Source organism: Coloeus monedula (genome assembly GCF_965178545.1).
Source record: "Coloeus monedula genome assembly, chromosome: 8".
NCBI classification, from domain to species: domain Eukaryota; kingdom Metazoa; phylum Chordata; class Aves; order Passeriformes; family Corvidae; genus Coloeus; species Coloeus monedula.
In genome coordinates, this window is record NC_138788.1 from 19,201,710 (window position 1) to 19,227,727 (window position 26,018).

The window sequence follows — 26,018 nt, forward strand, 5'->3', positions numbered from 1 at the left end:
TGTCCTCCCCTCGGGGGACAGCCAGGAGCCCAGGGCTCGGTTCCCTGGCCCGAGTGCCGGGCAGGTGGGGGATAGGCGGTGTCGCCGGGATGCAGCAGCCTGGAGTTGCCCGTCCCTTCGGGGGTGCCCCGGCCCGCCCTCCCTCTGTCTCCGCCGGGCGGAGCCGGGCCCGGGAAGCCCCGGGAGGCGGAGCCGGGTCGGGACTTTCCCGGCACCGCGGCCGGGGCGCGGCGGCCGGCCTGAGGCTGGGATGAAGGTAAGCGGCCGGGCCGGGGTGGGGTTCCTCGGGGGTGCCGGGGGGATGCGCCCGGGCAGGGCGGGCAGGGCTGTCCGCGCCGGCGGGAGAGCGGTTCCCAGGGAAAGGGAGCTGAGCGGTGCAGAGGTTTAAAGCTGCTGTGCCTGGGCTGCCCGTCCCAGCGGAAGGGTCCTGGGCTCCCTCTCGCTCCAGCAGCCATGCCGGTCCCTGGTTGCCTCTGGGTCGGCCATGGGGCCAGCTGGGGTAGGGGATGTTGGGAAGATCCAGGCTGGAGAGACAGTTGGTCTCTTGGAGGGGAGAGGAGACAGTAGGTCCCAGCGCTGGCGCTTATACCCTTTTCCCTGCCGGTGGGGAAGTTCCTTATTTCCTATGTTGCCAGTGGGTTCTGCGCCATCCTGCAGCTCTCCTTCTTGCATGCTGAGCCCTGTCTGCGCTGGGGCAGGGCTGGCTTGCTGCCCACTCCGAGGGGAACAGATCCGTGCCTGCAGGCTCGGCAAGCTCTAGCCCAAATGGAGCCGTGAGCACCAACACGGTAGTGGCACTGTGGGCAGAGTGGAAACTGGAGAGAGTGAGACACCAAACGCCGGGCTGACGCTGGGAGGGGTTCTCTGAGGGCATACAGCTGGATTAATAGTTCATAACACAACAGCAAAGGAGCTAATTTACAGGCCCTTAGAGGAGAAAACCAGAAGATAAGTGGGTGGCTGGTGTTTGCCAAAACCACCTTGACAGCCACAATGGGAGTAAAGGCATTTTATGCAGAGATATACAAATGGCTTCAGTGCTCAAAGGTAGGCTTTCAGGAGGGGAAAGCTTGGACAGCTTTCAGGGAGAGGGGATTTCTCTCTGCCATACTTGCTGGTCAAGGACTTGATTTCCAGGAGTCACTGTGAACACCATATGAGAGAGACCCAGCAGCCTCTTGCCAGTAGCTGTTGGGACTCCAGGGATGGAGCAGAGCACAGGATTAGTGCAGAAAGCAAGGCCAAGTATTTAGAGCCGTTGTTTGCAGGTGTTAGCAGACCTCAGGGAAATAAAAATGTGAAGGGAAGAGTATGTTAGAGGAGCAGCCAGCGGAGTGGCTAGTGCAGTTCAGATCAGGGCTGCACTTGTGCACTTGTGCTGCCTCCTTCATTTCTGGAGCACCCTTTCCCATGGCTACTAAACACTCCTGCTTCAGATAGGCTGATGTGTATGTTTCCCTCCTGCCTGCAGGGCATCAGCTCTGCAAGTCAGCCGACTGTCATGAGAGGAAAGAAAATAGCACCTGCATTACTAGGTCACGTTCAAGGAGCTGCAGGCATGGAAGAATGGCTTTAACTCGAACTGCTTGCCAAAGGCTGCCCCTTAATTGAAGCAGTCTGGCTGGCACAGGGAGGCTGTGCCGTCTGGCAGTGCTGCACTCTGGGGCAGGGAGCTGGTGCTGCTCCGGGCAGTGCCTTGCAGCTGGGTTGCTGCTCTTTTCCCCCATTCCCAACAATGCCCAGAGAATCCTTCCTGAACCCTAGGAATGTGTGAAGATGGGGAGGAATTAGCCAAGCAAAAAGGGTCTGCAGTTCAAGCCCATGATCCAAGTCAGATGTGTTGGGTAACATAGAGCAGGGAATGCTACTGATGAAGGAAGGAGAGATGGGTTCCCTTCTGGGACGTGTGGGGGATAAAAGCTGCGTGTACTACACTCCTGGGGGAAACCCTGGGGAGAGAAAGTCCTGGGGACCAGAGAGGCATGCTGCTTGGCACAGGAGGCAGGAATTTACCTTGAGAGCAGGTCTGAGGTTGCCTGAGGTTGCTTTTCTAGGAATAAAGAAGCAGGTGGTGACACCATCTCTGCTCAGCAAGCAAGGTGGGCTTCCTCCAGCACACACTGCACAAGCGTGTAGGGCTATGGCCGGCAACCTCCAGAGAGAACCAGAGCTGTGTGGGATGGGGAGATGAAGGCACGACTCCATGACATTCCCTAGTCATGCTGTTTGTTGCAACAAGTGGAGGTGTCCTAGGCAGCAGTGAGTGAGCTGTGAAAACCCCTCAAGAGGAGACGGAGCTGATGCCACTGGAGAGGGGGAGCTGTGCTATTCAAGGGGCACAGTCTGTTCTTACCCAGCAGCTTCAGGCCTAGGCTCCCCCACCAGGCTCAGCGGGTAGGGTTCAAACTGGCTGTTCCCAGCACACTGAAGAAGGATGTTTGTCCCTTTGTTCATTTCTCTGGAAAATCTGTGCCAGCAGATAGGGTGGCTGGCTGCTGGTGGCAGGCTGAAGCCGTCCAGGTGGAGTGACCGGTGGGATGCCAACAGCAGGCAGTGTGTGCTGCTTCCCACAGGCCAGCAGGGGCTTGTGTCCATGTTCCTAGGCCTTCGGAAGCCCCTGCAGAATGGCAGGAGGAAAGTCCCCACCTCATTTTGCAGTGCTGGATCTCCACCTTCCTTGCACCATCCCCTGCACTTGCAGGTCCCACAGACACCACATCCCAGGCTGCATGGCTGCCTGCGATGTCCCTCTGGGCTCAGGGACAGGCTAACCGGGAAAAACCTCAGGCTTGGGGTCACAGGACAGCCCCTTTGGAAGACTTGAGTGGCTGAAAAATGTCCTTGAAAAGGCTCTGTTCAGCTTCTGAAGAATATGAGTCACACACGGATTGAACAATCCCCTTCCTTCCCCTCTTCTCCCACACACTCAAAATCCCCTGAGTGGGACCTGTAGCAACCACTGATTCAGAAATTCATGGTATGAGGGCACTGTGGAGTCAGATACGGTTTTTTTTTTTTCTTTTCATTGGTTAGTGAGAAGAAATGTGGAGCGTGCCCGTAGGCTCTCCCCTGATCCTGCCCCATTGCTAGAAGTCGCCGGTGGTTTTCTGAGGTCAGGCAGACCTTGACCCCAGCAGAACTCCTGTCTGTGGTACTGACAGTCCCTGTGGCGATGCTGGGGCTGGACGGGTTTCTGAGACCAACCTCTTCCTCCCCGGTGAGTAGGAGGATGTGAGCGTTGTGGGCGGCAGGGAAGGCCCCCTGCCTCTGGCGGTGCCTTGCTGGGGTCGGCGGGAAGCATCCAGTGCTGAGTGCTGGGGCGGTGGGAGATGCTCCCACAGGGAGCTCTGGGGCTGCCGCTTCCACTTTGAAGCCAGTGGGAAGGAGGCAATGGGAACACGGATAGCGAATGCCTGTCTCAGGCCACCTCCGCGGGAAGGATGCCGGAGCTGCTGTGTAAGTTGAAATGGGGGAGAGGGAAAGCACCCCTTTGGGTGCCTGGCATGGGGCTGCAGACTCTGCTTCGGTCTGCAGAGTCCTGGAGAGATTCCCCTGGCCAGGGGGGAGCCAGTGGGCTTGGGGACAGCACTTTGGGGCGACTCCTTGTTTGAGTCCACAGCGGCTTGGAGGCGACATCCCTGTGCGGGGTGGGATGATGTGGGGTAGGGACCCTGGGGGACCCAGGGGCTGCTGCGGGGCTTTATGGCGCGGGCGGGTGGTTTCAGCCGTGCTGCACTGCAGGTCTTGCTGGGGAAGGGCTGATGCCAGCGCAGCGGGGACTGGCGCCCGTAGCGGGACAGGCGGCCGGGGACGGTGCGGGGCAAATCCCTCCCTGCTCCCGGAGGGAAAGTTCGGTACATCTGGCGCCACGGAGCTGCCAGGCAGCGCCCGGGCGAGAACGGCCGGGGGAGGCGAGCAGGAAGCGCTCCGGGATTTCCAGCCCGCGCGGGGCTCCGAGTCCAAAATTCCCAGGCGAGGAGGGGACAGCCCGCCCCATGACCCCGAGCGGCCGCCGGCGGGCGCAGGAGCAGCCGGGCCGAGCAGAGCCCCGCTCCGAGCCGTGCCGGGCCGAGCCCCGCGTCCCCAGTCCCGCGTCCCCAGTCCCGTGCCCCGGGCCGGCTCGGGCCGTGCCCCGGCCGTGGCGGGGCGGGGCGGGCCGGTGACGCGCGGGCCCGTCATTTCCCGGCTCGGCGGGGTTTCTAGGGACTTTCCGGAGCGGCGGTGCCTTCCTGCAGCCCCGCTCAATCCCCCTCTCCCCGCAGGCCGGCGGCCGGCCCCGCGCCGACATGGACGAGCAGTTCCAACCCGTGAGTGCGGTACGGATCGGATCGGATCGGCCCGGGGGGTGTCGCTGCCTGGTCCCCGCCTCGGAGCTGGGCAGGGAGCAGTGTCCGACCCCACGGGTGGGGTGGGAGGTGGGGGTCTGTGCCTGCTTCCGGGGTGGGAGGGTCTGTGTCAGCCTCCAGGGTGGGCACTGTGGGGTCTGCACCTGCCCACCTCTCTTCCCAGGGAGGGGCAGGGGATCTGTGCCTGCCCCGATGGGGGTCCGTGCCAGACTGCCATCACCTCCTCAGGATAGTTGGGGATTCCAGCCCCAACACACTCATCACACTCATCTTCCCTCCCATCACCTAGTGCCTGGATGGGATTGACTACGATGACTTCAGTTTTGGCTCCCACATGATGGAGCAGAAGGAGCCCCTGATGGAGACAGGTAAGGGCCCCTCTGGCAGTGCCCTTCGAGGGGTCCCCAGCTGCAGTGGAGTTTCCCGGCAGGTTGACTCACACCTCTTAGTTCCCAGAAGCACCACAGGCTTTGTCCTTACTGGCCCCACTGTGGGTTGGCTGGGAATCCCTGCTCTGTGCCACCAGGATGGGGCTTGTTCCCTCTGGCTCTTCTGCTCAGTCTACCAGGGACTGCCAGGTTGGGCTGTGACCTCCTGAGCATCCCTGCTCCCCAAGTGACAGAGCACCCTCTGGCCCTCCCCTCCTCTTCCTGCTGCTCTGACTGCTGTTCCCAGCTGGCCTGTGACAGCACAGGGGTTGAGGGCTCTGAGGACCCCCATGGGACAGACAGGGCTCACATCACCTTCAGTGCTGTCCCTGTATCTCCAGCATCCTCATTGAGAACATGCACTTTGGTTATCCCATGTTTCTCATTGGTACCTCTCCTTTCTGTCCTCCAGTGGAAGGTCCCTACCTTGTCATTATTGAGCAGCCAAAGCAGGTAAGGATGTCACCCAGGTAAACACAGGTGTAACTGTCACCTCCTGCTGTCATGGCATCAGGCTTTGGCCACCCTTGGCTGACCTCTCTTCGCCTCCACAGCGGGGTTTCCGGTTTCGGTATGGCTGTGAGGGCCCTTCCCATGGGGGGCTGCCAGGAGCATCCAGTGAGAAGGGGCGCAAGACCTATCCCACTGTCAAGGTGAGCGCTGCCATGGGGAGAGGATGGAGCAGTGTCTTCAGCCAGTATGCATGAGCATCAGGAGGGAGCCTCGAAGGAAGGACAGGAAATTCATAATAAGCTTTTATGTGTCTCCTGGTGCTGGAGGGAGGGGAGGAGAGGTGGCAGCCATGGGCAGGGACAACAGGGATTTGTAGAGAGTCCTTCAGGCTCCTAGCTTATTGTACCTGACCCCCATCTTTTTCCTCCCTGCAGATCTGTAACTACACAGGGATGGCCCGGATCGAGGTAGACCTGGTGACGCACAGTGACCCTCCCCGTGTGCATGCCCACAGCCTGGTGGGCAAGCAGTGCAACGAGGCTGGCAACTGTGTCACGGTTGTGGGACCCAAGGACATGACAGCTCAGTACGTGCAAGGAGGACACAGGGTGGCCTCTTGCCTATGTGAAGTGGCTGTGGGTGCTGTCTGCAGCTTCTGAGATGGGGAGAAGGATAGGGGTTAGTGCACCCTGGGGTTGTGTTTGCTGGCTGAGGTCAGGGGTGTGTCTAGATAAGTTCATGGTTACAGCTCTGTCCTCTGAGCATTTTGCCTTTCTCTGGGTTTTGACATATGCAGCTTATTTTGGGCTTCTGTCCTTGAGGTTGCAGCTCCCCAGCTTTGCAGATGACTTTTGAAGCCAGCCTGAGTCACAGGGTTATTCTGCAACTGCTGCCATTGCTCTTGCATATCCAGCCCTGGCTCAGCTCAGTCCCCTGTGCATCCCTCTGACCTTCAGTCCTCCTGGTCTTGTCTTTGATAGCCCTTTAGATTTGTCACCTGTGGGAGCCCAGAGTTCCTGGGGCTCCTTTCCTCTCTGCTGTGGTTACTCCTCTTCTGCCCCCCACACACTGAATCCCTGCTGCCCGAGTGGCACTGCTCTGTGCTCAGGTCCTTCCCAGCTGCAGGAGTATGTGCCCCTTTGGGCTTGCTGCTCCTGGCCTTGATGCTCCCAGCTCCTGGCAGGTTCCCTCTTCTTCAGGTTCAGCAACCTGGGTGTGCTCCATGTCACCAAAAAGAATATGATGGAGATCATGAAGGAAAAGCTGAAGCAGCAGAAGATGCGCAACAGGAACCATCTGCTGACGGGTGAGGGCAGCTTGGGGACTCAGTGGGCCTCGGCACCATGGGCTGACAGCTGGGGGCTGGGCTGAGCATGGGGCTGGGGTGGGTAGGAAGGGGACCTGGAGCACTGTCCCCCACACAGCCTGACGTTTGTCCCCCTACCCTGGCAGAAGTGGAGCTGCGGGAGATCGAGCTGGAGGCGAAGGAGCTGAAGAAGGTGATGGACCTGAGCATTGTGCGGTTGCGCTTCACTGCCTACCTCCGTGACAGCAGTGGGAACTTCACGCTGGCCCTCCAGCCTGTCATCTCGGACCCCATCCATGACAGCAGTGAGCATGGGGCCAGTCTGAGAAAGGGACGGGGCAGGCGGGGGTAAGGACTTCTGCACAGTGTCTCCCAACACGTCTTGCTTTGCAGAGTCCCCTGGAGCTTCCAACCTGAAGATCTCACGGATGGATAAGACAGCAGGCTCTGTGCGGGGAGGAGACGAAGTCTACTTGCTGTGTGATAAAGTTCAGAAAGGTAAAAGCCATTCTCTCCAGATTAAACCTTCTGGGGGGGCTGTGGCAGGAGAGATTTGGGTCCCCTGCGTGGTCAGGGGTCTGTGTCCCTGGAGCCTTTTTGGGATGAGGAGGCAGTGCCAGTGCCACTTCTCTCCCCAGATGACATTGAGGTGCGTTTCTATGAGGATGACGAGAACGGCTGGCAGGCCTTCGGGGACTTTTCTCCTACGGATGTGCACAAGCAGGTACAGGGGAGGTGGGGAGTGTCCTGCTCTGCTCTGAGGCACATGGATGCCCTGTGGGCTGAGGTAGCCCCAGCTCCAGGATGATCAGGACCTCATGTCCATCATGTCCTGCCTACAGTACGCCATTGTCTTCCGCACACCCCCCTACCACAAGCCCAAGATCGACCGTCCTGTCACCGTCTTCCTGCAGCTGAAGCGGAAGCGGGGAGGGGACGTGAGTGACTCCAAGCAGTTCACCTACTACCCAGTGGTGGAAGGTGAGCACCCCCCAGGCAGGCTGGCATGGGCCCTGCTGCTGGGGCCGCCCCTCACCCTGCTGCCCCTCTCTCCCCACAGATAAGGAAGAAGTGGAGAGGAAGCGCAAGAAAGTCCTGCCTCAGTTTCCTCAGCACTTTGGCGGTGGCTCGCACATGGGGGGGGCCGGTGGGGGGGCCGGGGGCTTTGGCTCTGGAGGAGGTGAGTGGGGCTGCTTCTTCCCCCTCCTCGCTCAGGTGGCTGAGGCTCCCTTCTGCTCACCCATCCTCTGCCTTGCCCTGCAGGTGGGAACCTCAGCTTCCCATACTCCCCTGGGCTGACCTACAACAGCATCTACTCACCCGGCCCCCACCCAGTGGGGAGCTACCAGGGGGGTATGCAGATGAAGGGCCCCGAGGCAGAGGGGCCTGGGAGCGACAGGCAGGCACCTGCAGAAGAGAGCACATACTGCAAGGAGCTGCAAAAGCACGGTAGGAGGGGCTGAGCTTGAGGGAGGGCTGGGGGACATCGCTCAGGAGAGGAGGCATGGATTTAGGACCTTTCGGGGTTGTGCGCTGCTCTCCACACCTGGTGGATGCAGAAGGGTGGATGAGGCTGCTGCTCCTGGAGGTGACATCCTGCTTTGCCCCCAGCCCAGCTGTGCCAGCTGTGGATGCTGGCACTAGCCCGTCGCAATGCCCATGCCCTGCTCGACTACTCGGTTACCGCCGACCCCCGCATGCTGCTGGCAGTCCAGAGGCACCTGGCCGCATCACAGGATGAGAACGGAGACACGTGAGCACACGAGGGGTTTGAAGGGAGAGCATGGGAGTCTTGTTGTCTGTCAGAGCCATTATGGGGGCTCTGGGGGTGGCAGGGAGTATGTGGAGAAGCATGGAGCTGAGCTAGGGGTCATTCCACTCTCTCTACAGGCCTTTGCACCTCGCTATTATCCATGAACAGACAGCTGTGATCAAGCAGCTGATCGATGTAATTGTTAGCATCCCCAGCCAGCAGATCATCAACATCTCCAATAACCTGCAACAGGTATATGTTTTTCAGAGCAGCCAGTTCTCCTCTACCTGGGAGTAGTTCCTCACTCCTGTTTTCCAGCCCTGGGGGCTCCTGTAGCTGCTCCTGCTGAGGGGAGGCTGCAGATCTGAACAAGTTGCAGCTACTGGAAAGAATGGTGGTGCAGTGCTTGGCTTCTCTTGTGAGCACTGCTGAGGATGTGCTGCTGTCCCGCAGACGCCGCTGCATCTGGCAGTCATCACCAAGCAGCCCCAAGTGGTCCAGCTCCTGCTGCAAGCCCGCGCTGACCCAACCTTGTTGGACCGCTATGGCAATTCTCTACTGCACCTGGCACTCCAGGCTGGCGATGAAGAGATGCTGAGGACACTGCTGGCTCACCTGGGCTCGGCTTCCCCTTATCTGCTCCGCCTGCCCAATTTCCATGGTGAGTGGGGCTCGGGGATGATGGCCAGGATGCCAGTGGGTCCTGGGGCCTGGCCAGAAGGGCTTGGCCGTTGACCATCATGGGCTTGGCCAGAAGGCTGCTGAGCCTATCCCCATCTTGGCAGGCCTCCTGCCTGTGCATTTGGCTGTGAAGGCAAAGAGTTTGGCTTGCCTGGACCTGCTGGTCAGGACGGGAGCAGATGTGAATGCAGTGGAGAGGCAAAGCGGGAGGACCCCCCTGCACCTGGCTGTGGAGATGGAGAACCTGAACATGGCCACCCACCTGGTGAAGAAGGTATGGGGTGGCTGGTGTAGTGGTAGCTATAGGGATGGCAAGCAGCCTCCTAGAGGCTGCTGTCAGAAGTGGGGGCTCCTCTGAGGCCTTGGGGTGATGGTGTAGGAGGAGCAGTGCCCAGGCAGCCCATCCTCATGGCTTCACACCTTTCTTAGCTGGGAGCAGACGTCAACAGCCGGACTTTCTCTGGGAACACACCCCTGCACCTGGCTGCTGGCCTGGGCTCCCCCACCCTCACCAAACTGCTCCTTAAAGCGGGTAAGGCACTGCCCTTCCTCCTTTCCCTTCCCTCCCCATAGCCCTGGCTGCCTGTGCTAGGTGGTGGCAGGCACAAGGTCAGACCGCTGGGCCAGGCTCATGCCACCCTTTCCTGACAGGGGCAGATGTTTTGTGTGAGAATGACGAGCCCATGAGCCTATCCTCATCGGAGGCCAGCAGCGACACAGACACTGACCCCGAGGAGCAGGAGCTAGCAATGGATCTGGGGGAGCCAGCCCCAGCTGCAGAGCATAGCACCAACCCCAAGCTCCTCACACAGGGGCACTGGCAGGCAGGGCACAGGCAGCGCCGCTGCCACACGTCCCTGGACCTGACTCGGAGCCAAAAGGTGTGTGGCACAGCGGGACAGACTCGCTGGGAGTGTTTCTGTGCAGGCCACAGCATGGATGGGGCGGAGTTCCAGGAAATGCTTCCTTGAGGATGCCTGCGCTCCTCCGTGTCCTGCAGAGACCCATGGTGTGAGGAGGTGATGGGGGATCTGGGCAGTGCTTTGGAGGATGCTGACATCCATGTCTGTCTGCAGGTGCGGGAGATTCTGCTGCAGGCCTCCCAGCAGGGGCCGGAGGCAGAACTGCCCACTGCCCCCCAGCCAGGTGAGCAGCCCCTTTCCCCCCTGTTTAAAAGCACCATACCCAGGCAGGGTGACACCCTCCTGGCAGCAAGGATGGGCAGCCTGTGATGGGGGCACCTCTCTCACACAGGGAAGGTCCTGTCGCTGGACAATGAGGCGCTGAAGGGACTGGAGCAACTGCTGAACCAGGACTGCAGTGGGTCAGACTGGATCGAGCTGGCCAAGCGCCTGGGGCTCTGCAGCCTCGTGGAGACCTACAAGGACACCCCCTCGCCCAGTGTCAGCCTCCTGCGCAGTTATGAGGTCAGTGCCTGGCTGGGGTGCCCCTGTCTCCCCTGCCTGTCTGGCGACAAGCCCTGCTCAATGCCCTCTCTCCACAGCTGGCCGGTGGCAGCCTGGGGGGATTGCTGGAGGCACTGGACTCTATGGGGCTCCACAACGCTGTGAGGATGCTCCACAAAACCGAGGCGCTGGAGAAGCTGCAAAGCACAGGTACAGAGTGAGGGCTGGGGCTGGGGGGCAGGGAGTGTCTCTGCTGCCCCCGTGTTGCCCCATCGCTAAGAGCACCCGGGGATTGCTTTGCAGAGCTGAAGGAAGACAGTGCCTACGGCAGTGAGTCGGTGGAGGAGGAGCAGGCGCCCACACTGGCCCTGAAGCCGGGGGGTGAGCTGCCCCCCAGCCAGCAGCCACAGGTGCACTGAGGAGCCAGCCAGCAGCCCCTGTGACCACACAGGGAGCTGCACTGCCCTCTGCCTTGCCCACACAAGTGCCTTCTGGACTTGGGGTCCGGCTGCCTGGACTCAGGGGGATGGGATGCAGCTGGCTCCTGCCCGTCTCTGCTTTTATTTAATGGTCCCTCTTCTGAATAAAAGGACACAGGTTCCATTAGTCTTTGCCCTCCCTCTCTCCAGCCCCAGCCATGAGCTGGTGGGCATTAACCCCCCTGAACCCTGCCTGGGTCTGGAAGTCTGGCACCAAGGAGACTGCTGCCAGCCCCTCCTCAGCATCCCTCTGTGCCAGGGCTGTCCCCAACCATGGGGAAGAAACCACAGCGCACCCAAGAAGTGAAGAGCGAGTTTTACTTCAGTAACTGAGAGAAGAAGCTGTACAAAGGTTTGTTTTCCCCCCCACCCCCCAAGCCACCTGGGGCAAGGGTGGATTTTTTTTTTTTTTTGCAATAGACTCAAAAGAGCAGAATAAAAAGTTTTGACACATTCGCAAAGTCAGTGCTGAAACCAGCCAGGTCCCAGGCGGCTGAGAACTGCGTGTGTGCCAGCCCCTGGTCACAGCCCTTCACTGTGCCCGGATCCCGTTCTGGACGATCCTGCAGCCGTGCTCCATCACTTGCCCCTTGCTCTGGACAAGCATCTGTCAGCCCACTCTGGAGTGGTGGGGGCTGCCCCAGCCTGCCCCTCACCTTGGCAAGGAGGGCGCCTGTGGCTGAGGAAGGGGCTGCACCACTGCTGCTGCAGCAAGGGGACTGCAGCACTGCAGACCAGGCTTTGCTGGCAGCTTCCACGGCCCCAGGCATGTGTTGTAAAAGAGGTGTGGAAAAAAAACTGGCTCCAGCCTGTGCTGGAGCCATAGGGCAGGGGGAGCCCCATACCAGCCCTGGCTCCAGGGCTCACCGCCTTATGGGGAGTACTTACGCACTGCTGCCCACCATGCCCTGGGTACGATGCTCACACCCAGGTGCTGCAAACAGGGCCAGTCTCAGGCTGCCAGCAGTGGGGGTGGAAAATGAGGGTGCATCAGCCTCCCGTGCAGCCACACGTGCAGCAATGGGTGTTGCCATCCCAAGGCTGGCTCCTTGGTGCTGGCAGCCACAGGGCTGCCTCCCCGAAGGGTTGCTGGTGCTGAAGTGGAGCTGGGGAGCAGGCAGCAGCAGTACACACAGTAGCCCACACTCAGCTTGCTGCAGGGTGGGGGTGTGGGGAGCTGGATCTCCCAAGTCCTTTTAAAAATCTTTTCCCCCAGAGTGCAGTGCTTACAAGATATGGCTGGGTTTGTGGTTTTGTTTTTTTTTAAACAGTTCCCAAAAAGCATCAAAAGTAGCCCCCAAAAAAACCTCCCTAGTGGTCAGCTCGATCTGGTACTAAAAAGTGCAAAACTGTATCACAAAAACTGTTCAAAAGTTGTAAGAAAGCGAGGAGGGTGCAGAGGTGATTGAGGTGGCAGGGAGGGGACCAGGTGCTGTTTCCCCAGTTTCCCTGACCACCAGCCCCAGGAGAGGGGACAGTGTAGGGCTGGCCCCCTCCCATCTACCTCCATGGCACGATGGAGCTGGACAAGCGGCCGCTGGCTATTTTTTGCTGCGTCTTTTGGTTGTTTTTTTTTTTTTAAACCATTGAAGAATGGAGCCCAGCGGGTAGGTTTCAGTTGCTCCCTCTCCCTGGGGCAGCAAGAGTAGGTCCTGCAGCCAAGTGCAGGACAAGGAGGGGCAGGAACAAGTCTGATAGGGCCAGGCAGCTCCTGCAGGCAAGGACTGGGGACCGTCCTGCTCTGCCACTGTCTCCAGCGGAGGGGCCATGGCTCTGCATGGCTGGTGCTGACGGCTGCAGAAGGGCTGTCACCCCCTCCAGCTCGTGCCGCAGACAGACGGACACATGCAGGGTCTCAGCAGGCACACGGCCTCCACCCCCGTGCTGGGGGGACAGGAACAGAGCTGCAGTGCAGGCAGCTGAGGCCCCTCACTTACGACTTCTGGGGGTGGCCGGGGGGCTGGCGGCCAGCGCGCTCTGAGATGTTGCGCTTCACCTTGGTTGTGCTGGAGGGCTCTGCGTTGAGCGAGGGACTGGAGCGGGACTTTTTCAGGCCATCGTCCTCCCCACCCGCTGTGTCCAAGAGGGTGGACTCAAATGCTGCCAGGTCCTCAGAGCCAGCCTTCAGCTTGGCCCGCAGCAGCATGGCATAGGTGCCATAGCGGGATTTCTGGGGAGCACAGTGCAGCAGAGAGAGAGGTTGGCAAGCTGGGTACTGTCCTATGGCCAGCATCCCTGCGGGGATGGGGGGATGCTCATGGTCCCTCCAACCCAGCCAGCATCCCAGGGCAGAGGAATACTTGTGGTCTTAGACCACGGCAGTGGCAGTGTAACTCAGCTGATGGGATGGGTTGGGCCCCTCACTGAGGATGGCCAAACAGGTAGGGGCAGAGGGCCTGAGGGTAGAGGGGGGCATCTTCCAGCTCACCTCAAATTCCAGGTACTCTTCCTTCTGCTTTAGCTCCTCGTACTCCTTGCCTTTCACCTTCTTCTCAGGCAGTGAGGAACGATGCTCCAGTAGCTCTGCTGACATTGTCTTGAACTTGGTCTCATGGTTCTTCACCTGTTCCTCCTGGGAAAGGGTGGCACTATGTCAGTGCCCTGCTCTGTCCCCCTGGTAACGTGAGCTGGCTGGGCACAGAACAGGTTTTTCCCCTTCTAGGAGCAGCCAGGATCTCAGCTTCTGCTCCCAGGTTTGATTTTTGTTTTTTTAAATGGCAGGCAAAGTCACAGGCTTTTGGGGGGAATCTGCTCTCACCTCATAGCAGGACTGACTGCAGTCTTAAAGCAGAAAAATTTAATCCCTCTCAAACTAGGCTGGTGGTTTTTTAAATCCTTTCTGCTCTATGAATAACTGCCCTGGTATGCATGAGTGCCAGCTAATCCCCCCAGCTGGTTGCCTTTCAAGGTCCCTCGCAGGACCTTGCAAGTCATGATGTGGAACCACTCCATGGTTGGACCATCACCTGAGTCCAGCCCCACTGCCAGGAACAAGACCTCACTGTCTGCCCCCAATCTCAGTACCCCTTTTCTTTGTCTCCCCCTTGGCCCTTCACCTCACTGGGGAGGCAGCTAGGTGCATGGCACCACATAGATCCCTCTATAGGGGAAAGTGCCACTGGCAGATCCAGGGGTTTGTCCCAGGCTCACCATTGCCCCCACACCGTGGCCCACCTGAGACAGCCTGGTGCAGGAGCTGGGCAGCAGCGGGCGGCTGAACTTCTTCTGGGAGCCGATGGCTGCGGGGAAGGGGGGTGCAGAGAACATGGCTGCCACCACGTTGATGCGTGTGATCCACGAGTGCATCTGTTCAGGGTTCCTGAGAAAAAAGGCCAAAATACAGATGGGCTATCTGTGTCAAAGACAGAGGGATCTGCTCTGCAGACAAAGTCTGAGTCCCCCAGGCCTGGCCCTGGCCAGCCATGGCATCTGGGACTCTACCCACAGCTAACCTGAGCCCAGCAGGGTAGGAAAAAGAGGAGCTGGGCAAAGCTCAGCACTGACACCAGGTCCCTCTCCTTCCAGAAAGGGCCAGGACAGGAGAGAGCAAGGTGGCCCTAAGCCCCATCCCACTCTACATTCAAGTCAGGGGAGTCCCTGTGCCCTGGCGTGGGGCCCAGCCAGGGATCCTGAAGGACTCACTGTGCTTGGAAAAGGAAGACCCTCCAGTCAGCTGTCCTGAGGTAGAAGACATTGGGTCGCTTGCTGTAGTCAGATGCCCGCGTGGCAAGTGAATGGTGGATGCTAATAGCATTCTTCAGTTCTTCTTCTGCCAGCGCCTTCCCTGGCTTATACTCCTCCTGCAAATCATGGGGTGTTTCAGAGCCAGCTCAGGAATGCACCCCACCATGAGTCAGCTCTATGAGGTTTCAGGAACTGCAGACTAGTGCTGGCTGTGGCAGGGCTTGGAGCTTACCCTCCACCAGGCAGCTGCAGACTCTGCTTCCAGCTCATGCTACACCCCTGGAGAGAGGCTGCACAACCTAGGTGCATTGGCTTGGCAACAGCACAGGGGCTGTTCCCCACTGCCCCCAGTTCCCTGTGTGTGTGCCTGCAGGGAACTGGATGTGCAGCCCAATGCCCCACTCAGGGCAAAGACCCTGATGCCCTTCTTCCCAGCCAGGCCCCCTGCATGCAGAGCTCTCAGTTAGTAGTGCCTTTCACTGCCCAGGCTGTACCCAAGCACCCTGGAAAAAGGAATGCCACCAGGTCCCCAAGCAGCTGCTCAGGCATGCAGGGTGCTGAGTCTACTTAAGCCAGGCTTTGCAGTGCTGTGTGCTGCAGCCCCTCTCTCACTGCTGTGGAGACTGCTGTGACCCACCCTCTGGACTGGGGACAATCCCTCTCCTTGGTGTGGACGTGGGCGGCCCTGCTGCCTACCTTCTGCAGGTAGAGAATCATCCCCTTCAGGATGGCGTGGAAGGGCTTCCAGCCGCGCTTCCCTCGGGGTGCTGCCGAGGAGGAGAGAGCAGCTCAGACATCAGCCTCAGAATTGAGCGGGGGTAAAAGCCACCCCCCCACCCTCCTCCAGCCAGCCCTGCCACAATGCACGTCACCCCACCCCCGGGACGGGCAGCACGCCAGGACTGTCCCTGCGCACCTGAGCCCATGCAGGCCGCGTGGCTGGCAGATGGTGCTGCTGGCAGGGGGGCCGCTGCCGCCTCCCGGGGCCAGCGCCGTGCTGCGCTCCCCCTGCGCTCCCCGCCTCGCTGCCTGTGCTCGGCTTCACCGCTGCCTCCACGCCCGGGCATGGGGACAAGGCGGTGCTGCCTGCCAGGTAATGCTGGCTTTGAAGGGCGGCTGCATCTAATCAGATCTAGGCAGCATTAGATGGCCAGGGCTTAGGAGGGATTTTATGGGGAATACGGTGAACATGCCTGGCAGTGCCCAACCAGCTGCAGCCTGCTGTGAGCCTTGTCTATCACACCACAGGACACCTTCCTTCATCCACACAATCCTGTGGCAGGGGTGCAACAGGAGACCCCACCCCATCACCCTGCCTGCCCCTTTCCCAGTGCTGTGGGCAGGGGCTTCACTTCCTGCCTGCTTGGCATCTGCCAAGCCCTGATGGTGCATGTGGATGGGCAGGGACGGGCCTTTCAGCTCCCCAGCCTGAGAGCTGAATTATGCCTGGCACAGCACTCATGCTGGAGGCTGGCATGATGCTACAGTTGGACATCACATAGTGACTCTTGCCCTGCTTCCCGTTCAAGAGTGCCCTCTTGCCCATGGCCTCCACAGGCACCTACTTTTCTTGCAGTCAGGATCAGCGTGGATCTTGCGGACTAACAGCCCATGCTTGTAAGTGGCAATGCTGGAGTCCTGGGAAAAGTCCAGAAAGGGGTTACTGCAGCTGCTGATGCGCTTGATGGACTTCGGGTTGGGATCTGCCAGCTCTGAGAGGGACTTTCTCAGCTCCTCCTCATCTCTGCCAATCAGATTTGGGTGGGGAAAGAGTTTGTTACCTTTCTGGGAAAAGCAAATACCAAGTTCCCCACTGGTCAGTGCCACTTTTAGGCCTGGCTTCTGAAAGGGAAGCCAGGAGCAGCAGGCCAGGATGAGCAGTCTTCCATCAGCACTGGTGAGCATCCCAAACCTAGCCATGCCCATGTGCCCCTGTCTCTCTAGACAGCCAAGGTGCTGCCTGGTTCCTTGAACGACAAGGCAGTGCGCTTTTACTGCTGATTCAGGGTGGGACCCCTGCCTGCCCCAGGGATTGAGGAGCCTTTTTTTGGGCAGGGGTGTGACAGATGCCAGCCAGGCTGATGAGCCAGAAGCGATGGAGGAGCAGTACCCCAGGGCTTGGCACTACCACAGCGCCCCAGTCCATGGCATACAGGCTCACTGCTGGTCCCCAACTGGTAGGAAGGAGGGTATAGAATGGAATGCCCCCACGAGGAGAGACGCAGGCTCTGGTCCCCACATTTTAAGGGTGGCAGCCAGACTACAGGGCCCAGAGCCAGAGGCAAAGGGGTGCAGGGGGACTGTGGTGGGAAGGCATTGGGCAGTACCATCCAAGGGCAGCAGCAGGTGTGGGCAGAAGCAGGTGTGGGCTCCCACCGGGTCACAGCCCCTCACTATGGGCAGGCTGCACTGGTGCCGCTCCCCCCAGCCCGCAGGAAGATGTGGGAGCCCAGAGCTGCTGCCTCCCCGCTCCCTCAGCCGCTCGCTGCTAATTAAACCCCTCAGCATCTGCCGGCGTCTCCATGGCAGCGGTCGAGCGCATCGCTCAGCACTGGGTAGGACCGGGCTGATTAATCCCTGCAGCGCAGGCGCTGCCGCTCCTGCTGCTGGAGATGGCAGCTGTAGGTGAGGGTGCAGGCACCCTGTGGGGCCCTGGCACAGCCACAGCACCTCCAGAGGCTGTCTATTCCCACCCTGGGCACAGCCACCAAGGCACAAACACATGCCAAAGCTGCAAGAAACCGGCCTCAGGTGGCTTTCCCCCAGCATGCTGGAGAAGGGACCCCCATGGCAGTGCTGAGGGCAGCCAGGGGTACACTGCCTGCACCCCAGCCCAACCCAGCCCAAGCTCCCTCTCCTGCTCTCATCCTCACAGGGGCACCTGCCCTGCAGCATCATGGCTTGTGCAGCCTCTGGGGCTGGCTGGACTCACTGCCCACCCAGTGCCATACAGCAGCATCCCCTGCAGGGGTACTTACATGGCCCACTGCAGCTTCTCGTTCTTGATGGAGCCATACAGTGCCTGCAGAGAGAAGAGTGGGGGATCAGCAGGAGAGCGGTGCCAGGCTGGGGGTCTGCTCTGGGGAACAGAAGAGGCACGCCAGACTGGCTCAGGGACACCAGAGGTTAAGGTAACCTCATGTCAGTTCTGGTCCAGCCCTGTCCTGGCTAGGCTAGTCAGCTGACCTCGATTTAGGGGTACAGGCACCTTCTCCTGGGGACCACGGGACCTGCAAACCACCCCCCACCTCAAGGACAATGCAGGGGATGGCCCTGGCATTTTGCCCTCTCCTACCCTTTGTCTCTACCTGCCCATGACAGTGCCACAGTGTTAGCAGCATAATGGTGAGGCACACCTACCATTTCTCAGTGCTTGGAGAGCTGTTTCTCCCTATTCCAAGGTGTTCCAGACTGGTAAAAGTGGCAGCCTTCAGGAGGCCTGAGTCCAACGACAGCAAGCTTTTGGGACAGACTTCATTGGTGCATGCCTTCAACCCACTCAGTGGAACCTCAGCCTGCCCCACAGCCTCCAGAAGCTCCATGCCACAACAGACCACAGCCAACAACTTCACTGCAGTCAGCCACACACCCTGGGCTCATGGCAGCACCCAGCACTCCCCAGCAATGCATTGCTCCTGCAGGAGCACACTTTATGAGAGACTTCAGCACAGTGCTGGCCCTGCACTGGCAGAAACCCTGGCATGCTGTCCTTCATGAGACACTCAGAAGACCTTGTGGCTGGTCAAGGCAGGTGCTTGGAGTGGCTGTGGCCTGTCCCTACCCCCTCCCCAGCAACCCCAATACTTTTCCCTCCTTGGAGACCCAAACATCACCCATCTGAGCAAGGCAGGGTCTGCTGCCTGCATTTCTGCACAGGAACAAACTAAGCCTGCCTACAGCAGGATGCTTAAGGGCCCCGCTCCCAAGTGTTTGTCCGGTTTGAGCTGGGTGCAAGCCAGCAGTGCTCAGCACAGCTCTGTAGTCAGGGAGGCTCCAGAGAGGGTTTCAGCACAGTGCTCACAGAGGGCTTTGGAGCAAGATCTGGAAGGCATCATCCTTGGAGGAAAATAATCGAATCTTGCACAGGCTGTTCATGCAGCTGTCAACATCCATCACTGGGCCAGAGACTGCTGCTGAGAGATCTTGCTGGTGGCTGAGAAAGTACAGCTGGAGGCGTGCAGGGGCCTGGGAATGCTGGCCAGCAGACAGGCCCCAGCGACGTCTAGGGAAGGGACATTCATCACTCCCGAGAGGCGCAGCAGCCAGGATGGAGCAGGAACCCAGCTCTTTCCACACTTTCCCATCAGGGAAATGCTGGCATAGCACCAGCTTGTTTCTCAGAGGAAGGAAGGGATCGTCTCAATCTAGCAGGCAGAAAAGTTGGGTTCAGTTCTCTCCTGGGAAGACAGGAGACCTATAAAGGGGTAATAGCCTCAGAGCCTGAGAGAAGATTTGATCCCAGACCCATTAGTGCAGTCCCAGTGCCAGAGGGGCAGGATGCTAAGTTGTGAGCAGGAGATACCCACCAGCGGGCTGGCAGCAAGGCAGCCAGAGGAGCAAAGAGATTTAGAGAAGAATTTGTGAGGAAAAAGGCAATCCAGAGCCCTGCAGAACATAATCTGGGAGCAGAGCAGGGGGATAAGCAGGATCTCAGAGCAATGTAGATCATAAGGAGTCACCATGGGAAACAGAAGAGAAGGGATCTTAATCACTGCCGGGGATGCAGCTGAAAAATGCTGAGAACCAACAGATACAAAAAGGAGACTAAAAAAATGGCACATAGTGGCCACTGGAAATGGCCCAAAAGCACCTCAGAAAGAGCGGGCAGAATGGCACAGGTGGCTTGGCTTCCATCTGGCTCATTGGTGATACAGAGAAGTGTCAACTCCCTGCCCCAAGGCAGGGGGATGTGAGCCAGCTGAACAGGGATTTTGGAGGGCTGGAGAGAACCCCAGCCCCGTGCAGGGCTTGCGGGAGGATTGCTGCTAAATGCTGAGTGGATGAGCCGATAGCAGAAGATGCTTGAGGAGTAATTCAGGATGGCACAGTGTCGGATAACATCCTGGCAGAGTACTGTGTTACAAAAACCTGGGTCTGGGACTCCAGGCTGAACTGCCTTATGGCTTCAAAAGGCCCCAGCTGCCCTGCTACAAGCCCCAACAGCATCCCACCAAGCCCATTACCAGCAGGGGTGCCAAGTACCCCACCTCAGAGACAGGGAGCAGGGGCTGCTAAGCAATCCTGTGCAAGGGAACAGGGAGACTGTGGGATTGAGAGGGCAACACAAAGCTTTACATCTACACAAAACCTGCCAAAATTCTGCTTGGCTAAATACCAACCTCATCCAAGACCAATCTCAGGTACAAAGCTGGTGGACTCAGCCCAAGTCCTAGCCGAGAAGATGCATTCCAGCCACAAAGCTCACTCTGCTGTTCTGGTCCTGTAGCAGAACCACTGCCTGTTACTCCACAAAATTCTGGGCTTTTTGGTGCACAGATCGTTTCTGCTAGGGAAGCGCAGGTGACGCAGGTTCCTGAAGCCTAACTCACAACCACGTCAGCAGAGACCACAGACGCCAGATTGATCAGCAGGTCCCTCTCTCCAGACTCTCTTTGTTCCGTGGATTCATTTCCGCTGGGCCAAAAGGACAGCAACTCTTTGGCATCTCTGAGCTTGCAAGTACTACCCAAGAGAAAGCTGGGCACTGGCCACATGCCACTATGGATGATGACCCCAAGCATGGTTGGGGTTTTTTGCCATCGCTGGGTTATGAGCTCACTGTTGCAGCATGCCAGACCAGTCAGCCAGCTCTGCCCTAGACATGCGCAATGCTAAAGAGACCTAGGAATGTACTGTCCCAGTGGGATTTCTAACTGAATCAACATCTTTCTTTGGTGTTTTCCCTCCCAAAAGCAGGCTGAGAGGCTGTTCCTGAGTCCCGCTCTACCAAACAGTCTCAAGGACAGCAAAGGGGCGGCACTGGCAAGAGGCAGGTGGCTCTGATGTTCTAGCCCAGCCATAGGGCCAGCCGTGCTGGGGATAGCCTATGTAAGCAGGGCAGGGAGAAGACACCCCCATTAAGCTCCTCAGCTCAGACCAGACCAGAGGCAAGATCCAGTGATGGTCTGGGGAGCTGAGTAACAAGCTGGTCTGAATACAGCTTTGGCACAGGACTGTACTGAGGACTGTAGCCCAGTACTCAAGTAACAGATGAAGGTTAAGGCAGGAATTTGGGCACTTGGATGAGGGTTTTAACCCTTTCTGGAGTGCCTCTTCTATGCATCATAAGTCTTATGGACACATCCTCCTTCCAGTCTGCTAGTTCCTCTGCTAAACACCACAGTGCTCAGCTCTCCATGCAGCAAGATGCCATGTGCATATCAAGGCTCCCCTTCCTCTTGTGAGCCCTGTGACCAGCCATGGGTTCATGACATTCTTCAAGACAGACTTCACAGCCACCAAGCACCCTCCCTGCAGTCATTCTACCTCTCTCTGTGACTGACAGCATTTAAACATGAAAGCTCAATTGCTGGCTGTGCCCAACTTTTCCTTAGCAAAATATCTTCGCTACACCCAGCCACAAAGCTCTGTGAGGTTCCCCAGGCACACAGACCCTCCAGCTGCACAGATCTGAACAGTAGAGTCAGATCAGAGCTGTATGTTGGATGGAACTGTACCTGTCGGGTCCCTAATTCACCTCAGCAGCACCCCCCCGCATTTCCTGCCTGCCCAGCATGCACAACCCATGCTCAAGAACAACTCATCACCTGGCACACACCAGCCCTGCTGCATGCATCCCCGTGTCCCTCCCTCCCCCTGCTGCAGAGGGGCTCCTGTGTGCACACAGAGCAGAGTGACTTGAGGACAGACTTTTTTCCCCGTAAAATGGGCTGCCACGGGGACAATGTCCTGTGCATGACCTTCCACCCTGCTGCAGTCATGGGTGGCAGCAGGTGACAGCTACCCATCTTGGCCCCACACTTTTGACTCAGTAACACTGTAAGCTGCACCAACCTCTTTCAAAATATTTAAACTACTCCTTGCCCAGGCAACTATCTCCCCCAGGACAGCAGACCCTTCCCAGCGCAGCCCCACAGCGCGGGAAGCAGCGACCGAGCATCTCCCAACTGCATGTTTCCATCCGAGTGCGTCACAACTTAATGCTGCCCCCAGACCGTACTGCGCTATGACAGCACCGCGGCTTGGCACGGCCCCGATGGCCCCACCGGGCTGGTTTTAGCCACGGGGGCAGCCCAAGTAGCTCTGGGGTAACCCTGACTGCTCTGCCCCAGCTTGCCTGCGAGGAAGGGGCCGGTGTGGGCTCTTCTCCCGCTACTACACCGGAGGCAGGCACCCGACCGAGGCAGGACGCGCCCAGAGACAGCCTGTTCGCTTCTTCCCACCCAGGACCGATGCGCACCAGCCTAATATCTCCAAAACGGATGCCGGCTCACAGCGAGCAAGCTCTCGGCAATAAAAAGCCCGTTTTTGCCCAGGAAGCCACTCCTTCCTCTCTAACTCTGCTCGGCTGGGTGCCGGGGCTGCGGCGCTGCCCCTCCGCGTTGCCTTGCGGCTCTCCCCGACGCCCAGGTGGGTGCCAGTCTGCCCTGGCTGGGCTGACAGGGCACGGCGCAGCGCAACCCTTGGCAGAGAGCCCGCAGAGCTCGTCACTTATGCTAAGCCGTAGGGGCAGGTCCCAACGGTACGGCTCTGTCCTGGATTCCTCTCGCAGCGATGTTTTCGAGCAAGCACTGCTGCCAGACCACGGTAAGCGGCGCAATGTCACCCAGGTCTTGCCGCGCTCCCGCCACCTCCGTGATCGGGGTGGGATGGAGGGGGGAGAAATGCAGGACTGGGGACGGGGACCCTCGGGAGGAGGGGGCATGGTGGAGACCCGGCTCCGCAGAAAGCAGGAACGAGAGGGAGATGGAGGCTGACTGCTCCGTACCAGGGCTGAGGCTCTTGCAGCGAGCGACTGTCCGGGCATGTTCACCCACCCGTGTCCCCGCCAGGGCGCAGGGCGCTGCGCATTCCCCCACGGAATTCCCCCCGCTTCCCCGGCCCGCCGCTTACCGGCTTCTTCTTGCGGCGGCTCTGGATGCGGCTGACCACCAGGTCGGTGTAGAGCACCGGCTTGAGGGTCCGGGAGCGCTGGGGCCAGCCGTAGCAGAAGGTCTCCACGCCGCGGTAGTTGCGCCCGTAGCGCACCGAGCACATGGAGCGGGACCGCATGCGCCCCGCGCTGCTGTTGATGCTGTTGACGCCGATCATCCTGCCGGCGGGGGGCCGGCGGGGCGCCCGCGCAGAGCCCGGCGGACCGCACCGGACCTGCCCTGCCCTGCCCTGCCCGGCCCTGCCCTGCCGTGCCCGCTTCGCCGCCGCCGCCGCCGCCTGTTGAAGCGGGGCCGGGCCGGGCCGGGCTCGGCGGCGGCTCTCGACAGAGGCGGGGCTGCCCCGCCCCGCCCGCCGCAGCCAATGGCGACCCGCGGCGCCCGGCCGGGCTGAGCCGCGCCGAGGGGCCGGCGGTGGGCACCGCACCTGGGGGGACAGCATCCCTGACGCTGATGCCACACGAGTTGCCGGACCTGCCTCCGGTGCACCAGCTGGCCCTCCCTGCTTCCTTCCCGCGGAGAGTGGGAGCAGGTGGCTGCACCCTCCTGGGGGGGCCGCGGTGGTGACATCTCCTGAATTCCAGGGGCCAGGTGGCACCTCCACTCGGTTCCAGCTGGGCAGGCTTCAGAGCTGCTGCTGCAGCCCGGCCCACACCAGGGACCTACAAAGCCGGTAGGAGATGGGGCCAGTGGACACGTGCTCAGACTTCCCATCTTCAGTGTCCACCCCACACTTAAGCCTCTTGCCTGTCCCCCCTCCCAGGTCAGGCCAGAAACAGCAGTAGCTACAGTCACCCAGCTGCTTATGGGCAGGACAGAGATGCTTCAGGCAGTTGCTCCCGAAGAAGCAAAGAGCTCGGCATCCTTGCAGAAAGCACGAGGATCGATGTGTAATTTAGTTAGGCTTGACTGAGCAGGAGATGCAGCCGTGGAGAGGGGGAAATTTTCCACTCTGTCCTAACTGTTTGGCATAGTGATCATTTGGCACAACTTGTGAGGGAGGGGGCATGGATGCCTGGCACATCAGATGTACTGGGCTGCCCTTGAGGCCAAGGGAGCCATGGGAGACAGGGGCAGAGCAGCCTATCGCTCCCAGGGGAAACAGGCAAAAAAAAAAAAAAAATAGCCCGAGGGATTACACTGAGCAAGCGTTCCTGTGATTATAGCTCAGAGGTGGGAGCCAGGGCTTTCTTCCCACATTGCTAATCACTTACCCAGCACTCTGAGCGTCTGAGCCCTGCTGTTGTGCCTCCAAGCTGGAAGGTGGGGGCCCATCCTACCTTCCTCCCCCGAGGACCCGACTGCATTGTCAGGCTTAATTCATTAACATTTGTGACGTGCTCTGGGCTCCTAGGCTGGAAGGCAGCACAGATTTGGCTCACTCCTGCAATTGCTAAGCAGTGCTGGTGAGAAATGGGGCCCGATTTGGCCCTGCTGTCAGCCAGTGAAGCACAAGGTTAAGCTAAAAGGATAAGGAAGATGGGGATGAGCTAAGGCTCCACAAAGTGATCAATCATGTAAAGGTCAAATCCACACCTGAAATGTAGCAGACAATCAGCAACGCTGTGTGAAATCCCAGGGGACCTGGGCTGAAATCACACTGTCAAGAGAAAAGCAACATCTCAAGAGCTAACCAAAATATCACCAGCTCCAGGATGTCCTGCTTCTACCTCCTTCCTTGCTGCATGGATAGCTGCCTTCACATGGCCACAAGAGTTCAGCCTGCATTTGTGGGCATCTTTGGGAACGGCATTATATGGATTCTTATATCCCTGGCATGGCTCCATGCCTTATCAGGGGAACATCTCAGCTGGAGAGCTGGGCAGCCCTGCCTGTAGAGTATAGTTCTCCACAGGATCTTTCAGAGACAGAGGAAAGGGTTTCCAGCAGCAGTGCTGGTAAGGCAGCACTGCCTTAGTTCCAGCAGCGGTGCTGTGCAGGGCATAGTGAGGCACTGGCAGTGAGGGGGATGTGATGCTCAGCTGTGAAAGCTTTTCAAGTGTTTTCATTGCTTCTGCATAAAACTGGGACTGTTTACATGTATTATCTAGTAGCAGATAAAGTTCTCGTCTGACTCAAGCTGCCACATGCTCTCAGGCATCATGCTGCGTTTGTCTTGGGACTCCCTGCAGCCAGAGACAAGGGGAGTGCTCAGGCTCCCTGTGGGTCTATTCCCGATGCTGTCCTCCGAGTCACAGGGGATGGTGACCGTGTGCCCCTGCAGCCACCTAGGTCCTGCCCTACTGCCCCAGTTCCCTGGCAGCAACTGCTTTGGGTGAGAGCCACCTCCAGCCCTGAAGTCCCTGGGGTAGCAGCCTGTGCTATCTACCCAGGCAGGCTGGGAAGAGCCCCCAGGACCCTTCTTCTGTGGTGCCGGAGCTGCCCAAGACCCAGCCTTGAGCTTTGGGAAGCTCTTGTGAAGCCTGCCAGCCCTTCCCCTCCCCTTACCCTTAGGAAACGCGTGTGCTCCAGGAGCGCTAAAATTAGCCAGACAGCTGTGCGGCACGCTTGCACAGGAGGCTCAGTCCCCAGGCACAGCCTGCCTGCCAGGTCTGCCAAGGAGGAAGCATCCTGCCTGGGGTAACAGGGCTAATGCAGGTTGACACAGGGAGGGAAGCAGGAGAGCCTTTCCCCATTTGTCTGCCCCTGAGCCTGTGCAGGGACCAAAGCACCAAGCAGCCAAAAGCGGTGGGCAGAAGGGAAAGAGTGTCTTCTCTGGATGTGCTGGCTAAGGCTGCCCAGGAGAGGCACAAGTTCCCCTTGTCAGTCCTCTCCCCAGCACAAGCCAACAGCCCTTTCTCCATCTCACCTGCTCCAGAATCCCACGCCCTCTTGCACGGGCAGGGGGTTTCCGAAGCAGAGTGGTGCTTCAGGTGAGGAGCTGCAGCCTGCCCTGCCTGAGGTTCCTCACACTGTCTTTCACTCCCCCTCCCCAGCATGGCTCCTGTACAGAGGCGGCTGAAAAGCGGTGGTGGGAAGCACCACAGCTGCAGAGGGAACAGGCCATTTTTAGCAGAGCAGCCTCCCAGCTGCTGGGCTGCAGGCAGAGCTGTGCGGGGCTGTGCTGCAACACTGCAGCCTCCCTCCACTTCCTTACACCCAGCAAACGCCTTGGCCCCTGCCCGTGAGAGAAGGCCTGTAGCTTCATGGCACTTCCTCGCTGTCCTATTTCCCTCTGTCTGGGATCTGATGTGGTAACTGGATCTCATACGTTTGAACTGCTGGTGCTTTGTGGGGGACAAGTTTAATAGGGCAATGCCTCAAGTGTGGGCACCCAACCACGGGGCAGTGAGGGATGCAAAGAGGGCACACCAAGAAGTCTGTGGAGCTCAGATACCAAGGTGCAGCAGCACTGAAGGGCTGGGGTTCAG

The 26,018-nt window shown here is 59.1% G+C and overlaps 2 protein-coding genes across 5 annotated transcripts in view; one reads left to right on the forward strand and one right to left on the reverse strand.

Moving 5' to 3' along the window:
• The first annotated feature begins 224 nt into the window (after window positions 1–224).
• Window positions 225–11,307, forward strand: NFKB2 (nuclear factor kappa B subunit 2). 4 transcript variants are annotated; one of them, XM_082285884.1, is made up of 24 exons: window positions 225–256; window positions 3,034–3,217; window positions 4,263–4,316; window positions 4,636–4,714; window positions 5,187–5,227; window positions 5,329–5,427; window positions 5,662–5,813; window positions 6,427–6,533; window positions 6,680–6,838; window positions 6,927–7,031; window positions 7,172–7,257; window positions 7,376–7,514; window positions 7,594–7,713; window positions 7,797–7,982; window positions 8,145–8,286; window positions 8,424–8,538; window positions 8,740–8,947; window positions 9,072–9,241; window positions 9,397–9,499; window positions 9,619–9,848; window positions 10,044–10,113; window positions 10,222–10,394; window positions 10,472–10,583; window positions 10,677–11,307. In XM_082285884.1, the coding sequence occupies exons 2-24, from the start codon at window positions 3,173–3,175 to the stop codon at window positions 10,790–10,792; spliced, it is 2,811 nt and encodes a 936-aa protein (XP_082142010.1). In that variant the 5' UTR covers window positions 225–256; window positions 3,034–3,172; the 3' UTR covers window positions 10,793–11,307. The 4 variants fall into 4 exon arrangements, with proteins under 4 accessions (XP_082142010.1, XP_082142011.1, XP_082142013.1 ...); XM_082285885.1 differs by having other exon boundaries at window positions 4,263–4,307; XM_082285887.1 differs by lacking the exon at window positions 7,594–7,713.
• A 1,478-nt stretch (window positions 11,308–12,785) lies between these two features.
• Window positions 12,786–26,018, reverse strand: part of PSD (pleckstrin and Sec7 domain containing) — a gene marked incomplete at both ends in the record, with an annotated part of 33,214 nt that continues 19,981 nt past the window's right edge. The window contains 7 exons of the mRNA XM_082286055.1: window positions 12,786–13,022; window positions 13,281–13,424; window positions 14,027–14,171; window positions 14,495–14,652; window positions 15,233–15,303; window positions 16,102–16,280; window positions 17,515–17,558. Of these exons, the coding sequence (XP_082142181.1) occupies window positions 12,786–13,022; window positions 13,281–13,424; window positions 14,027–14,171; window positions 14,495–14,652; window positions 15,233–15,303; window positions 16,102–16,280; window positions 17,515–17,558 (978 nt within the window). The remainder of the gene's footprint in view (window positions 13,023–13,280; window positions 13,425–14,026; window positions 14,172–14,494; window positions 14,653–15,232; window positions 15,304–16,101; window positions 16,281–17,514; window positions 17,559–26,018) is intronic.